Source organism: Photinus pyralis, unplaced genomic scaffold, assembly GCF_008802855.1.
Source record: "Photinus pyralis isolate 1611_PpyrPB1 unplaced genomic scaffold, Ppyr1.3 Ppyr1.4_LG3a, whole genome shotgun sequence".
Lineage (NCBI taxonomy): Eukaryota > Metazoa > Arthropoda > Insecta > Coleoptera > Lampyridae > Photinus > Photinus pyralis.
Window position 1 is genome coordinate 12,538,037 of NW_022170509.1, and position 17,557 is coordinate 12,555,593.

General features: G+C 35.6%; 1 protein-coding gene across 1 annotated transcript in view; it reads right to left on the reverse strand.

Annotated features, from left to right (window-relative positions):
* Positions 1 to 4,938: 4,938 nt before the first annotated feature.
* LOC116165767 (alkaline phosphatase, tissue-nonspecific isozyme-like) overlaps positions 4,939 to 17,557 on the reverse strand; it is a 74,311-nt gene continuing 61,692 nt past the window's right edge. The window contains exons 3-4 of the mRNA XM_031480435.1: positions 13,100 to 13,294; positions 4,939 to 5,813 (exon numbers count right to left, since the gene is read on the reverse strand). Coding sequence (XP_031336295.1) covers positions 5,323 to 5,813; positions 13,100 to 13,294 — 686 coding nt within the window. The 3' untranslated portion in view covers positions 4,939 to 5,322. The remainder of the gene's footprint in view (positions 5,814 to 13,099; positions 13,295 to 17,557) is intronic.

Here is a 17,557-nt window from a genome sequence, read left to right on the forward strand (position 1 = left end):
TTATTTTAGAAGGGCGGCAAGCAAAATACTCCCTTTTTGAATTAGGATTTTTCGTCTGGTATAAGTATTTGCATATTTAAATATAAACATTTGAAAACTAGCTCCTTCTGAACTAGCTAGCTCTGCTATTTTCTAAGTTATAAATTTAAAAATCAACCCAAAGATCACTTATTAAATTTCGGTTTCCCAATTGACCTTTGTATTTCGTATTAACACTAGTGATTAATATTCTTTTACAAATGGATTTTAACCGTGTGATTTATTTGCAATCCCTTCACGTAGATTTTCACCTCGACTTGATTACTTGTCTTTTTTAACAGAAACTTTACCACACCGTGGACCGTAATTAATCCTAATTTGTACCCAAAGAGATGAGTTTTTTTACAGCTGTTTTATTTATCAACCACTGCTTGAATCTCCTGATTTTTGTCCCCACCCCCGCAATATGGGGGCGCAAAAACAAGGGAACGCTGAGTTTGACACTAGGAACTCTGTAAAAACTCAAAAAATCACAAAACGCAGCTCTACGATCCATGGAAATTCAAATCAGCGGCTTTCATATTAATAAGCACTGCCATTAAATACACCCGCCTGGTTGGTATCCGCACCCATTAAACGTGACATTTCTCACACATTCAGATTGGAAAAAAAACGCCGATATTTTAAGAAGAGTTGCGGTTCGATTAGGAGATGATGTGAAAAGGATGTAAAATGTTAAATTACAAATGAATGAGTGCAATGTACCCGAAAAGAAGATGGTGGAATTAACTGTTATTTTTCTCTTTAAGAACAAAAGCTTACCTGCTTGCTTATTAGTTTTTAGTAAATACAGCTACCTTTAAGACTGCTCTTTGGAATTTTGCCATGTCTGGACTTTAGACACAAATATTTATTGTTTTAGTTCCCTATACAACTCAATTTTTTGTCATTCTTAAACATTGCTTCCAATTTGCAATTCATGTTTATATTTGTATCGACCTCTTTTCATTTTTAGACCTGCCACTTTCTTTGCTTAATTACGTTTTGTTATATCTGAACACTTTCATTTTCTCCAAACATTTGTAATGATTTTCTGTACTGTTTAAAGACGTTTCCTAAGTTATCACAGTTTTTAATAGTTCGGTTAGTCTCAAATTTTGGCGTATTATATTGTTAAAACTATGCAATTCGGTTAATAACCAATGAAGATGTTAAAAGGGCCTCCTTATTTTTTGGCCAATTCCGATCATCCGATCTACAATTTTGATAAAGAATCTACATTTCATCGTAATCGGTTTATCCCTTCTCTTTTAAATCGACGGACATGAAGCTATCGAGCGAGCAATCGATTGGGGCAAAACAGAAGTGTCTAATAAAAGTCAAAGTGGCGTTTGTATGAAGGAGTTGGGAAAAAATTTATTTGTACAAAAAGCATTCAACGGGTTGCCCGGATTTTGAATGTCGGAGGATAGAATATCCGTAATTTCAAGACATACATTGATTGAAACGCTAGTTAAAGTCCTATTGTAATAACTGCAGAATAGAATAATGAAAGGGATTTAATCATCTAGGTTTCATAGTTCTGGGCGGGACAATCATCTGCATTGTGGCGAAGGGTCTTAAAAGTGGCCTTTAACATGAAATTGTTTCCGTACGCTACACTCTTTTTGTGAGATACGTTTACGAAAGGAGCATTGTACTTTTTAGGTAGGTACAGAGTAAATTCCCACAGTACAGATTATAATTTAGAGGTATTCATTACGGTGGAACCCGACTACAAAATTTTTTTAAAGTACGTATTCATTGTGCACCCGTTTTCTGTTCAGAGATGACGGGATGAGCTTTTTCTACTTTCTTGTTGTTTAGTAATAAATCAAGCAACTTAATGGCTGTTTCTCATATGTATGTATGGCATACAACGTCTTTAGTTACAATACGTGCTCTATATTTTAGCAACACTGCTTTTGCACAAGACAGTGCCGTACACGAAAGCTACTTTTTTCCATCCCCCAATTTGATTACGAAAATACCATTTCTTTGCATTTATCTCGCATCTGAGGATGGTATAAAGATCGGGAGCCAAATGGACTGCCTTTAAAATTACGTCTGTCTTGTTTGCTTTATGCATACAATTTCTTAGACTTTTTCTTTCCGCATTTTGTTTGTGTTTGAAAACTATACATTGTCATCAGTATATCACGGGATGTAACAGAAAATCTTGGATTTTGGTTTTTTGTTTATACATTTGATTTTAAAAACGATCAGTTAACTACACCGCTAAATCTCCTAAATGTTTGCCGTACTCGTTGTGACTCCAATGACTACTTCAAAAGTCAAAACAAAGAAATGGAAGGGTTATTCGTTTCAAACGGTTAAAAAAATAACCAAGATTGTTGAGATATTCAATTGAAGTGCCTACCTACATTGAACACGAAGATAAAATGCTGAACTGCTGAAAGGTGGAAATGTTTTATTTCTTCTCATGGCATGGCATCAATAATTAGTAATTGTCCAAAAAACCTGGAAGGGAACTGAAAATTATTGATTTTCCAGAACTGGACCTGTACAAATCAAACCACAAGAAATACTGATTTATTCCAAATCAAATATAAAAATAAAAATTGTCACCACAACTGGATAGCGTATCACACAAATAGCACATATTCGCCCAAATAGTCAAAATTATGAATTATTTCACCCACCACTCTTAGTAGACTTACTATACAATTGAAATTCCCCCAATTTACCAAACCCCACAAATCAAGAATAATCGGTTAGCAACTAATTACGGAATCTTAAAACTACTTTCCACAAATAAATTGATATTCCGGGCAAAAATGAGCACGTATTAGGCCAAGTACAAGTAAAACATATAATAAGGCAACTCTTACCTTGAATAAAGTTAGCGGTTGACACCAAGAAGTGAGCTCAGTTCTCGCATCCCAAACCTGTAAACGATCAAAAAGAAAGACCTTCCAAGCCGTAGGGCTCGGTATATATAATTAGTTGATTAATGCCAGAGGGGCCTCGTTCTACTCGTAATCTACTTCTATACCCGGTACGGTACTGAATTAGCCAACCACTTCAGAAGGAAGTGGTGGTCTTCCACAGCATTCGCATTTCAAACTCGATCATAACTGAGATGGCAAAGATATTGAGTAGGTGCAGATGTTTACAAATTACTTAAATGTAATCGCATATAGCATTCATTTCAAGACAAAACAAGTTGTAAATCAGCATATGCATGATTAAAGCGCATTTTTGGTAATGCAGGTCAGTATTTTATTAGGGAAGTTTAAAATTATCGATCTCACGAGTAATTTTGGCTGCGTTAAGTAATTAATTTTATTTAATTTCAATTGATGATACGTCTTCATTTTGTAAAACAAATCACAAAGTAAATAATAAGTTTTTATACTAGTAGCGCTGTCTAACGGTAAAATTATAGCACCTCCGAAACCCATATCGAAATTATTTTATTCAATTATCGATCTCACAAGTAATCTAACTCAAAATAGACTAGTGCCTGCACATCTACACTATAGCAGAAAGCTTTTAGTGAAAATTTGAATTCTCTAGCTATTGTAGTTGTGGAGAACTCACGCGGACAGCCGGCCTGCCAGCAATAACGAATATAATAGCGTATTTTTTTCAAAAATGCGCTAAAAAAACTAGGATTTCATGGTACGTATACACATGTGAAAAGTAAGTTTTGGCAATTCGTGTACGATTAACTCTAGGACAAGCTCGCATAGTATTGCTTATATCCACATGATCGGGCTGCAAAAACAATATGTTTCTCGGTAAACATTTTTTCATCTTCAAGTAAGTAATATAGAGATGTTCAACGTCCTAGACCTAATTCTATGCCACTCCAATCTCTTCGTGTACTTGCACCAGTTAAATTTCGGAAATCAACTTAAGGTGAGATACTTACTTAATGTTTACTTTCATCTACTAAGAATGTGAACCTAAAAAAATATTAATAAAGTGGCACCCAACAGATAAAGCAATGCTCACCAACCACTTCCGGGCCTCTCTGTAAAATGAATACATTCTTTAAATAGAATAAGTTCGTACTAGTTCTCTCTGGACCATAGAATCCCGAAACGTCGGAAATACTATTCAATTCTGCCTGACTTTCCCATTGAGTTACAGGATACGCAGATCTTTACATATATAAAGGCATCGTGTAATGTAAAGAATCTACATTTTGATAAAGGCGCTCACTGAGTTTACGAAGTAAACAATAACAACTTGTTTGCTGTTGACGGTTCACCTTCAACCATCCTCGAATCCTATTAAAACCTTTCAGTATTTTTTTTAATCAATTAAAACCTCACCTAAAATTGCTATTATGCCAATTTCCTTCTCTCTCGTTCTCTATTTAGTATTTTTTAGGACAATTTTGGGAATGAATTTTGTATATAATGAACTGAGGAAATCAAGACATGCTACTTATACCAAAAATAAATTTCTTGTTAAAAATTCTTTGTGTTCCGCTATGCAATTTTATATAGCTTAGGGCCACACCGAAACAAAGTTCTTAAACTTTAAATTTCTCTCTCTGAAAGACGTAATTTAATAGCATTGTGATAAACCGGGTTACAAGTATCGTGCAATATGAAGGAGAATTTAGTTGCTTTAACATACCTCGTACGAAATCTTCTTATCCTCCCTTCGTCTACGCACTCGTACAGAATCTCAATAACCTTTCGATTACTTTATATCCGAAAACGCAAGATAATTCCTAAGCGTGGGACGTGGAAAGATGTAGATCAAAATCAAATCAGCATTATGCCGATAACGCCTCTCTTCTTTTAGTCGTAAACGATTTTCCACTTCGATTCTTCTAATAACGTTACAGCATGGCCTAATAAGAGTACAGTACGATTTGATTGATACTGGAACTGGGGGAAGTTGCACGGGTATACAGCAAATTAAATGGTAACAATTTAATAAACAGAGAAAGTAACATATATTTCAACAATGCTTACAGAAATGTAAGTACGTGTGGCTACAAAATCAAATACAAAACAAAATAGTTCTTCGCGTGACAATTTCAACGTATCAGTTGGATTAAAACATCAATAAAATTAATTAGTACTAATATTTACACAATATTTATGTACAATACACAATTTAACGGTTTGGTCACATCACTAAAAACGTTTTGAGTTCACACATACTATTAATTCCACTATAATGCGGTATTCTGAACAGTTCTTAAACTTATACGTAATATCACTTTGAATCGCGCACGAAGTCATTGATGATAAGTTTTATTTATTTAATACCCTGCCATCCGCCACCAGAATAGTATATTGCACGACACAAACTTCATTAAGTAACAGCGAATATTAGTGTAATAATGAGTATGCACGTCACGTTATAAGACTCTTTACTTGCAATAGATTTGGCACGGGCCCCGTCATCTGCCATTACACTACTTGCAATTACCACCGGAGCACCGGCAGCGGAAACGCTGGATACTTCCGGCACGATACAAGCCGTGTAGTTGTCTACTCCCTGACAACGCTGTGCGTGTTCTCCTAAACAGGCGCTATATGCAATTGCGTGTGGAATGTAACTTTGATCGAAAGTTCCAGTAAAAAGTATGGTAGCTAAAGGTCCAAGAGCGTATACCGGAACGTCCTCTCCTCCATGTGTTGCCCATTGTCGTGGCACTGCCGCCCCATGAACTTGATTGCGGTCTTCATTTTGGGTGGTCGTATTAATCGGGACTGTTCTCGGAGTACTATATCCTGGACCATTTCCGTACAAAATCGTGCTATAAGGTTGTCCGTCGATGTCAGATACTTTGCTGTCCGGACCTAGGAAACAAACATATTCTTAAAACTGTTTGATCTAAATCTAAATGTAAATTTGTAATCAATAATTACAACACAAACTGCAAACCATGACTTTTATCCTGAACACCATAATGGCGCTTCATTGACATCTCATGTACACTGTAGTTTAATTTAAAGTATAGCAAGTACAAATCTGCCCTATTCGCTTTGATTAAAGCTCCCAATGAATACTTAAGGACTAATTGCAAGAATTTTCACTTTCACAAGTCAGTCACTTGTGATCTTACTTCTTTTAAATCAATTTACGCCTAAGGAACTAAAATTTAATGCACGAAATGGAACCCAATAAATTGATTAATTGAAGTTATAGACAAGACGGAATAAAAATTCATAACTTTGTAATAAATCTTGGCGCGCTGTGCCTTCGGGGACTTATCGATTTATGTAAATTACGACTGATTTTAAAAATGCCATTAATTGCGTTTGCTCTGCCGGAAAAATTACTGACGAAATACATTTTCGTATCCCCTTTGATCTTGCGTTAATCTTTAAATATTGAAATCAAAGCAAGTAGTCGGGATACGTTTTCTAATCGCCTCGCACGTGAAAGATTAAAGTTAACCATAGGAACAGAAAGAAGCAACCGTGTTGCTTTGCCCTATGAACGCATTTGAAATGCAGCTACATTTAAGACGAGCCCAACTGAAAGCTGTAAAAGAAACCTAAGTAAACGAAGCGGTTCTAAAAGTGCTGCATAGCCACTGGCGTCTGTCTACGTATGAATGAAGTCAAATGCCGCAAAGTTTAATACTTAATTTTTCACAAAAATGCATGCACCAGCACATAAAAATGTCATAAATTTATTGAGGTTGAAATGATTAATATACTGGGGGTCTAAATATCTCGGTGAATTTTTTGCGACAGTCAGGATAAAAAATGTCCTTCCAAATTGAAGGAAGTACTTTCTCTTTCTTGTTTTTCAGAGTAATAGTAAATTTATTAATTTGTTAATAACGCAAATGTGTACTATAAGTCCCTCTTCACACTGATATTAGTCTAACTTGTAATTTCTGTTAGTAATAATAAGTGATATGATAAGATACATGGGTATAGCGACAAACGTGTTGAGACAATTCTTGTGCTAACTATATACAGATTTCAAAAAAGTAATAGCCATCACCGTAGGAGGAATAGAAAAAACAAAGATCCTCTGACTTTGAAAATCGCTGGAAAAACAACTTATTGCTGATCGACGTGAAAAATTCAATCCCTGGGAGATACAAAAAAAGTTTAAGCCATCACGAGCCAGCGAGACGTTATGCTATACCCTTGGCTATACCTAACAAGAATTCTCCCTTTCACACAAAAGTTGTAATTTTATATGCTCAAATGTGCAGATGTCCCAAAATTCCATATTAAATACCACCCGTGCGCCATGCACAACCGTTGCCTACCTTACATAGGTTTTAAATCAAACAATTGGCTAAAAAATCACCTCTAAGATTATTTCTCTGAATGAAAATGATTATTTACAGTCCATATTCGTCTTCCTTTAATTATTCGAATTGGTTTTTTTGCGAATGCGAATTAAATTATAATCGCGTGCGTATTTAAGGAACGCTTAATTACCAATTTAAATTTGTTTGTTATACGGTTTGTTCAAATAGGTTTTCATTATTGATTTGAAGGAATATTTTCTTTCAGTTAGAAGTAGTTTTGGATGCTTCTTTTACAGAGGTGGTAAGGATGTGTTCTTTTATTTCATTGTTTAAGCGTATGTAATTCAATTTTAGTGACCTTTTCAAAATTAGCACAGTGTTGTAATTTATACAGGAGGAGTTCAAAAGATTATTAACAATTAATGGCAAGTAAAAGTACGTAAAGGTAGGTTACTACAACACAAGAAGGCGAAGAAAATTGCGAAGAATTTTACCAATAAAACCACGAACCCAAAGTTTATTTCGTACAATTACATATAACTATACCGTTACAATGTAGGTACCTTCAGTCGCAAGTAACGGAAATAAGAAGTAATGTCATATACGACTAATAGTCGTTTGCACCGATAAATTTAAGCTGGACGTAGCTTCAGCTTAGCTTAAAATCTATGGTAACCATTGTCTCAATAATCGTTGCCATGGATTTTAAGCTACGCTTAAGTTCTTTGCTTAAATTTGTCGGTGCAAACGGCCATAAGAGAATAAAATGAGTATTCACGAATTCAGCTTCTTTTTCCACCGTGACCTTTTAATTTTTGTAAATTTGTAGAAATACGGCACTCATATGGAGTGATCAAAAACGTCGGAGTTTCAAAATAATTTCTTTAGTTTCTAATTAAAATTTAAATAACGACGAGGCAATTAGTAGGTAACTGACCAGGTATTCGTGACTTTCTTTGAGAATAATCGCAAGTCTTCCACATCGTGAACGTTTTGAAAATGGCGGGATTGTTGGTAATCACGGGCGCTTTTGTAATTGTGACGGACGGACAACAATATAAAACTATAAAGGCTCTCAGGATCGTTAATACATTGTACCAATGTTATTATTCAACCAGCTAATATGTACCTATGCAGAAATGGTAGTAGACTGCCAAGTGACCTTGAAGATCGTAGCGGTTCTTTATTTGTGCATAGTCCCGTTGGGAACGCCTGGTTCAATCACGGTCCTCCGTTCCCATCAATAGATACACTCGTATCGATCAGCAGTGCGACTGCGAGTGCCCCCCATATAAACTGCCACACTGCCCGAGAAGAAGAGCGAACCGAATCACAGGGACTGTTACTTTCTCATGGAAAAAGTCCTCTTCTTCACATCACCCATCAAGGTCCACAAGCAGAGAGTCGATTCACCATTTTCCAGCGCATGTGCATCATGAAGCGATCAGGCCCACTTCACTTACGAGTTCACTCAATTTTAATGGCCCTATTTTGCAACGAAGTGTTGCGTAGAGCCACAAAATATCCCATTTACGCTGCCATCAATAATGGCATATTCTGAAGCATCAGCGGAAATTGTATTTATCGGATCGTTGATCATCACAGGCCCCCAAAAGAAGATGATCTCGAATGACAAAAACAAGGTGCATCTCATTGAGCATCTCTGTTCTGCTTTTTTTGTCGAGGGGATTGAAACAAAAACAGCAAAAGAAGAAGCAGACCGCGATATTGTCGAGACTGCTCTGCAAAAGAGTACCTCCAATTACCGCATCATCATCGTTGAGGAGGGTATTGATTTATTCCTGCTCTAGGATCTACTAAAACCGCTACTTTCAGAAGAGTGGAAGGTGAGGCAGGTTCTGGCAGGGGAAAGTGAAAACGTGGGGGGCTACTTCAGACAGAATCAAGCCCAAGTGAACCAAGCAAGAGTTTTCCTCTACATAAATGCCACCCAGCAACAAGTCGCAGCAGCCGGCGAAAGTGCTTAGTCGTTGTAGGTATATACAGGAGACGAGACGCCCTCACAGATGTGCGCTTCCGCCTTTTTGTTAAGACAGCTGGCAGCCAACGCCAGGTTTTCCCCTAACCAAAGAGGTGCGTTTTTTTCATTACTACACCAAAAAACCAAATATAGGAAGGTTTTGGAACATTTCAGAAAAATGCGGCTTTACCTTATTTTTTTTTGAGATTTTGAGAAAACTGCAAAGCCTACCGACCTCACTTTGCGCTTTGAAGCTAATTAAATTGCCTGCAACTTATATTATATTATGAGTTCTACTTGTAGGATCAATGGTTTAGCCACAATAATAAAGAAGGTCTAGAACGAAAATTGTCAAAGTGACGTAATTCTGTAACTACTTGACCTACAGAGCTCCGTCATAAATTGTCACATACTGGCTTTTATAGAAAAACTCATATAGACGGAGAGCTAGCTACGGAAAAAAGTGACTTATCGCTACATGGCTGATACACAGTGAAGTAGAAAAAGTCATGTCTGCCAGCGAGTTCCCGTGGCTTAAGTTTGGGAGGTGTGGTGAAATATGTCAAATTTTAATAAAACAATTTTCCTACTATATTTACATCTGGATGGCGCCTGTATTTTGAATCGACGCAAAAAATAAATAGAACTGTTTTTACAGCTTATCAGGGTACATTTTTTTTGTATTTCACATTTTTCGCTATGGTGCTTACTTTTAGAGAAAAGTGCAAATTAAAAAAAATTATAAAATAAATAGTTTAACTTTTCCATTTAGAATTTCTGAAAAACTGAGAAACACAAAAAAAACTGTAATGGACTGTTTTGTGGAGTTTTGTATGCCACATTTGCCAGTGTGTGCGAAAGTGATTACAAATTTTTTTTTTCTTATGGCCGTTTAAAACTGTATCCATACGGTTCCTTTCTTGTGAACACGATCACTCAAAAACGCATGAAACGATTTTTATGAAATTTGGAATGTTTATAGGATTGCATAGGGAATCGCAAACGATCTATTTTGGTTTCGGTCCGTTACCATCTTCAGGGCTTTTAAGGATGTTAGAAGTTTAAAAAGGCCATAACGGCTGAAAAAAATGTTTGTAATTTTTTTCGCATACACTGGCTAATGTGGCACAAGAAACTCTACAAAAAAATCCATAACATTTTTTTGTGAGTTTCTTAGTTTTAAAGAAATTTTAAATTGAACAGTACTCTTCATTTTATAATTTTGTTAAATATAAAAAAATAAGTGCTTTGATCAGCTGTACAAAAAAATCTCATCCATTTATTGCGTCAGATTCAAAATAAAGACGCCAGAGGTAAATATAGTCGGAAGATCGGCAGTTTTATTAAAATTTGACATATTTGACCCAGCCTTAATCCACGGGATCTCGCTGGCAGACATCACTTTTTAGAGAGAAAAAACAGAAAACAGCCCGAAAATTTCTCAGTTTTTCGTGTGCTACACTTTTTTCAGAACTTTTAGAGAGTTCTTGGTGTTCACTGCCCTAATGGGTACAAATAAGGTACCAAAAAATGAGAAACGCATTATGTTTTGTTGATTTCTTGTCGATATTAATTAGCCTATACTATGTACAAAATTTAAATTTAAGTTGATCGACAAATATAGCACAGCACAGTACACTCTCATAACGCAAGGTCAAATCAGATCAGAATTCCACGTAGGCGCCACTCTGTATAACTATCAAAATACACAGAAACATCTACCCTACGATCTTTAAAGTCTTGTTGACCATATTAAAACGTATAGGTACATGAAATTTTCATTACCTAATATGAGTGAGTGCTGTATATTTATTTAGTTAATGTATAGAAGTTATATTTGTGTTACTGTTTAAGACATGATGCTACCTTTTTTTAAGACGAATGTGTATAATTTCTTATAATTACTTTCTAATAATAAACATTATTATTACTATTAGTAATGTTCAGGGTGTCCAAACAACTAAAAAATTTTTTCTTCAAGAACGCTTGTTTAAAATATTGAGTCGCATTGCATACGTTCCCTTCTTAAAATTATAACACACTTCCTGATGTAGTCTCACCAATCTACGTCTAATAAAGTGCAGTAATGCTCTACATTCGCATACAGTACAGGCGTACAGCACATTAGCTGTAATTCAAATCGTTCGTCGTATGCTTGATAACTATCGGAAAAAAGCATGAATCACAATTACCTACTTTAGCCATCTCTAATTTCTATCTCGATTAAGACTATGCTAGAACAATTTAGTTCTTGTTCGCATAACATTGGAACCGCAAATGCTAAGTTAACGTTCCAGCTCTAGATCTAGATTAGTGACAAATCGTGGTTTAACGATACCGAGAAATACAAAACGGGCAAAAAAGGAAATGGAAATCAAGAACCCGTTAAGAGCACGAGACGGTTATGGGAAATTGCTAAATATCTCTTTAAATGAGGTCACTCAAAATACAAAATAAGTCAAGCAGAAGTACACTCTGCGCTAACTGAAGAAATCACGATATGTATCAAATCCGAAATTACATTTCTCTTGAATGCGTCCGTCAGTGGATCGCTAGATGAAATGGGACGATGTTTTCTGGAGGATAAGGGTAAGATAGGTAAGTCAACATGAATTTGGCGTAGATTGATTAATTATTAACGAGACGCAACTTGGAATCCCAAATCCTACGTGTACGTTTATGCACAGAACGTGTATTGATTATGTGTCTGTAATGAAACTTTGAACGAAGTATTACTGGGATTAGTCGGTAATGCTCCTGGGCCAGGAGTAAGGATGAGATTAAAAAAATTTATAACTTTTTCATTAGGTAGGTCATTTCAGTATACCCGAATGAGATCTTATGAAAGATGTTAATATTAAATATAACAGTTAATGATAATCCTGATTAAACCGTTGCGTGAATATGATTTCGTTATTCAATGATTAAACCGAGGATTAAACTTAATGGTGAATAATGACTAAAATAATGTCTCATTGAATTATGGTCTTGATTAAAAGGGACAGAATTCAATTTACTGTTGACCTTTGTTACGTAACCTGTAAAATAATATAAAAATGTGAAGGAGGTAAACAATATACTCCAGTCAATCCACCACGTTCCCTCATAGAAATTAAATTTCTGGCGATGAACAATTGACTGAGTTAACATCTCGAGTTCATTGCCTACTTCTACACTACTATTCCTTACATTCTAATCTTACCTATTACCACCACTAAATGGCAACTCAGAGAGTCGATTTTGCTATAATGTACTGCCCAATAGACAACCCCTTAATTGAAAGAATTCAAAAATATAAACAATCCTAATATTTTGCTCCATCCTTAGGTACAAGTCATCATACCACAAAACGCAGTGGTTCTCGAATACAAGTGACTTTCGTTTAATTCAACCAGAAAAATAAGGCAATTCAGAACTGAGCCTTTGAAAACTTGCTACGGATTTAAAATGCTCTGCGTCCGGGGCAAAACAAAGTTAACGCGTACGTTATATAGCGCTCATTTTCCCCAATTTTTTATATCATTCTCCAACGTAACACCTAATGGATGCGATATTCGTCACCACATTCAACTTTTTGTATCGCAGAATGGTAAACTTGCGAGATTTGCTACAGAGATAAGCCGGGTGTGAAAACTGACTTCTCATTGTGAACAACCAGCCATTTTCATTCAACCATAATGCTGTTGCTTAAATATTCCTTGACATGATAAGTTTGAGGAGGAATGTGAACAATACCTACTTTACAAAGTAATTATTATGTAAACGCACCCTTAAATAATTGAAGTATTAAAATACATTGCATTCACGATCAAGCAAAAATACGTTTAATTAAAAGCGACTTAATTATTGCTTAGAAACAACTACGAATTTACATAAAGCAATTTTACCAAGAATAGGATGTCCTCTCGGTGTTGCTTGACCTCCCATTGTTAAAACATGCGAATGGTCGGAAGTTACGACGATGAGAGTTTCGGTTGGATTAACCATAGATAAAGCCGCTAAAAGCGCAGTTTCCATAGCTAAAGTTTCGTCCAAAGCCCTATAGGCGTTGTTATAGTGATGTGCGTGATCAATCCGTCCACCTGAAAGCAAAAGAAACGTTACTGACCTGAATCTTTTATCCCTCTATGAAGGCGCGGAGGAGCTTAAAATCATTTCGTCGAAATTTCCCCTCGTCATATCGTTGGTATAAAGTAACTCAATTAATTTGTCCTTTATTTCGCAATATCTTATTTCATTTGCCTTATCTAATTTTTCCTTAATAGTTCTCACTGGGCTATAAACTTTTAATTTTGAACGATATGATTTGATTACAGATTTTGATAACGATTCATAACTTTGGTCGAAATAATACGTAAATGTTACACTCTGAGATTATTTGATACATAATAGGTATATTAATACTTAATGAGAGTTATAAATTTATAATGGATAAAGTTTCGCAAACCTTCCTGAATTATTAGATTATGTTATTCGCTTATTACGATTATTTCCTAGACGAAAAGGCGTAATATCCTTCAGATCCCAGGCTCCAGACGAACCTTAAACCTTGAAAAATTATTATCGCGGATTGCGGAAACAGTTTGGCCGATTTTAATAAACTCAGCCAAATTTTGGCGTGCCTGATGGTAGCCAGTACACGATATATCCAGTACGCGCCAGTACATCAGTACTCTGTAGTACCGTTTGAGTACTATCTTAAAACGACAGCAAACATTTACTACATATGAAGGACGCCGATATTTTTATGTACTGGCTGGCGAGATTTGGAAGCTAGCCAGTACACTGGATAACGATAACCCGCACATTAATATACAACGGTACTATTTAGTACTTCTTGGGTACTGAATACATACACATTACACAATCAGTTTCTTGGTTGCCTTGTACTGGCTACTGTCCAAATTCCGCTAGCCAGTACTCGAGAAATTGATAACCAGGAGAGAAACATAAACAAACAGCAGTACCATTTAGTACTGCTTAAGGATTGATTAAATGTAACATCAGTTTTCTAATATTGATAGGATTATACTAGTACATACTGGTTACCTTCCGAATCTCGATAGCCAGTACAGTGGATTGATGTACGGCTGATAAATAAGCGATAGTACGATTTCGTACTTCCTAGGTAGCAAATATATATCCAATCAACTGAGTGGTACTTTTAAGGATTACCTTGTACTGGACACCGTCCATATGCCGATGAAACAATCAAATTAAATTATACATCAACAGAACAACAGATTCCAGACATTGTGGCAAGAGGTGTATAAATTTAAATATTTTTAAGATTGTTTATAGCTTTAGGAGTTTATGAATTATTGTGGAGTTGAACGATTGTAGTAGCTGTCCCATAACACTTTCGGTCCAGAGATCGCGTGGCGTGCGTAAAAGTGCCTGGAAGTTCCGGGAAGAGCGGGATCTTCTAGTGTCCATCGAGACGGAAGCGGTGAATGTTTCAGCTCTGTGGGTGTAGAAATGCTATTCGGCGAATGTGCGGAAACAGAAGGAGGTAGTACTCGTGAGGCGACAGCAGCAGGATAGATAGTGCAAATCATTGTTGGTGTCCCGGATACACGATTCCCATATAGGATAAGTACAGCTAAAGGCTAGACTGAAAGCGATTTGGGATGCTTTGATCCGTGTCTTCGAACGCAGTAGTATTTCCAGCCGAATGTATTTGCATATACAGATGTTGTCTCTGAGATTCGAGTCCAACAACCTGCCAGGAGCATTTTCTCAAACTTTATCGTTAATTCGTAGTGATGTTAAATTACACGTTTTTTTTTAAGTGCGTAATATTACGTGTAAAATTACCAATTGTTTATGTCTTTTATGTATTTTATGTAATTTATGTAACTTACCATTTTTTAAAAAAAACCGTAATTTTACAGTAAAATTACCAGTAATTTATGTTTTTTAGGTAATTTACAAATATTTTTGTAAAATTACCTGTTATTTATGTTTTTTTTAATATTCTATAAACCTTTTTGAATTTTGTGAGTGTTTGAAAATAAAAACACTTGTTAAATTATATATTTTGGTGTATTAAATAAAATACCCAAGCAGTAGGTATTTCGCCATCACGCGTCGTTTGGAGGGAGAAGTTCAAAATCGCGAATTAGATGCTGTATCATCTTCATTAAACCAAACTAGATTAAATGGTGAATCGTTTACGTTGGTAGTACCGTTGATGGTCTGTGGTAGTACCGATCAAAATGTATCAAATAGGTATTACATTTTATGTAACTTACAAAAATTACGGATTTTTAAATAAAAAACGTAAGTTACATAAATTTCATAAAAGACATAAATTACATTAAAAAAACCGACCTCTTGTAAGTTACGCGTAATATAACCGTTTTTTATGTAACTTACAAATCGTTATTTTACAATCCACATCACTATTAATTCGTAAAATCTGAATTTGGAATTTGTCAAGTGCCGCTTGCTCACCGAGGAAATTAAACACAACCAAAAAGGTGTTGAGTCGGACTTCTCGAAATTGACTGGAGCAGCTTTTTCAGGAACGAAGAAATCACCGAAAAAGAAAAAGGCGCTACGGATGCCCAAAGTATACGCAGCAGACCGGGACCACCAAGCAGGAGAAGCCCAAATAAAAGGCGAATTTGGCAAACGATAACGAACAATGGTTCGTGGTTTCAGGATATTCGGACCACCAAATAAAGGACCAACACCTCTTCGAAGAGTTGAAACCCCTAAAGATCAGTGAAAATTGCGGTGACCAAGGAACAATCGGCTGAGGCTCAGTACAGCGAGACAGTAGATTATTTTCCATTGTAAATTATGTGTGCATTCTTATTTATACAAAAAAGTCAAACGAAACGCATTATCTAAACCCCTTAGAATACAATTTGATGGCTATTCGTATATACGTATAGTTATCTTACTCACACTCAAGCGCACGTATAACTTCCACTCTTAATCATGGCGGCAGCTTAAATACGCTTAGGGGATGGTTGACCTCTACAATTGGTCCGGCAGCTTACAAAGTATATTAAAATAGCCCCCTTACTATCATAGAAAAAAATCAAGTCTCAGACTGTAAGTAAAATGAGTACAATTTTCACGTAGGTATCTGTAGCACCTGGTATCTGAGAATTGGGCCCAAGATGGTGGAGATCTCGAAACTGTAGGTAGATATAAATTTGAAAGTTACGTATCTTGATGCTTAAAAAATGCTGTTTTGAAACTTAAAAAATCCCTTCACTTTCGGAGATATTCGTGGAATTAACGAAATTTTGCAAAACGGTTTTTATTTTTTACCGAAGTTATTTAAAAAAAGATAGTCTGACGTTTCGTCTCAGGTTAACCATCAACTTTGTTTTTTCTTATGGAAGTTATTTTATTTTTTTTTTTCAATTTCAAGACGAAATTTTGTTTAAGCATCAAAATAAGCAAATTTTCCGAATTTAAACTACCTACTTATCTACGGTATCTGAGATTCCCATGGTGACCCTGTATATTTAATTATCAAAACGTAAATTTTCATCAAAATATATCAAAATCACATTTATTCTGAAGTTTTATTGATACTACATCCAAACGAGTGCACTAGAATTGAACGTTATACATTTTTAAGGACCACAACATCTCAAATTTGCAAGTGCGCACGAACTTAATTGGGAAAACAAGCTCGATGCAGAAGATTTACCCAAGCTTATAATTTTCAAAAACAAACAAAATGTAATATCCTAGTAGCTTTCACCTTTTCATTACTGCATTTGCTTTTTTGATTTATATTTGGATAAAAGGTATCATCCACTTCATCTCGGGTACTTTTTGGTAGAATCAAGCGAAATAATGTCGATATTCTACAATTTTCTTTGTGCTTAATGCATTATTCTGAACAACCAACAACTCAAGTTTTAGGTTGACATATAATTATGATGGTCGTTCCACATTCAGACTGATTTATGTGTCCAGTTTTAAATTTGTAATGCACCATTTTCACTCGTGAACGTAATCCTCAACGAGAATTCATAATGCTTAAAAGATAAATATTTAGGGAACATAAAATTCAAATAAATTAAACCAAATGGAAAAACATGACAATATTTAATGGATGAAATACAAGCATCCACGCGTAAAAAGTATCCGAGATCACTTTTGAAAAGTAAATTTCTACATCGCACCAATCACTTATAAAATATGAATCACATACTCTAAATAGTCCAAATAATCCAAATAAATAAAAATGCCGTGCTAAATCCCAGGTGAACAACAACACCGTTATAAATATTTAGTATTGCAGGTCCATGTGCTAACATGACCGACATGTAAATGCATCTTCTAATTCAAGTGTGAAATGGTTGCTTGGCACG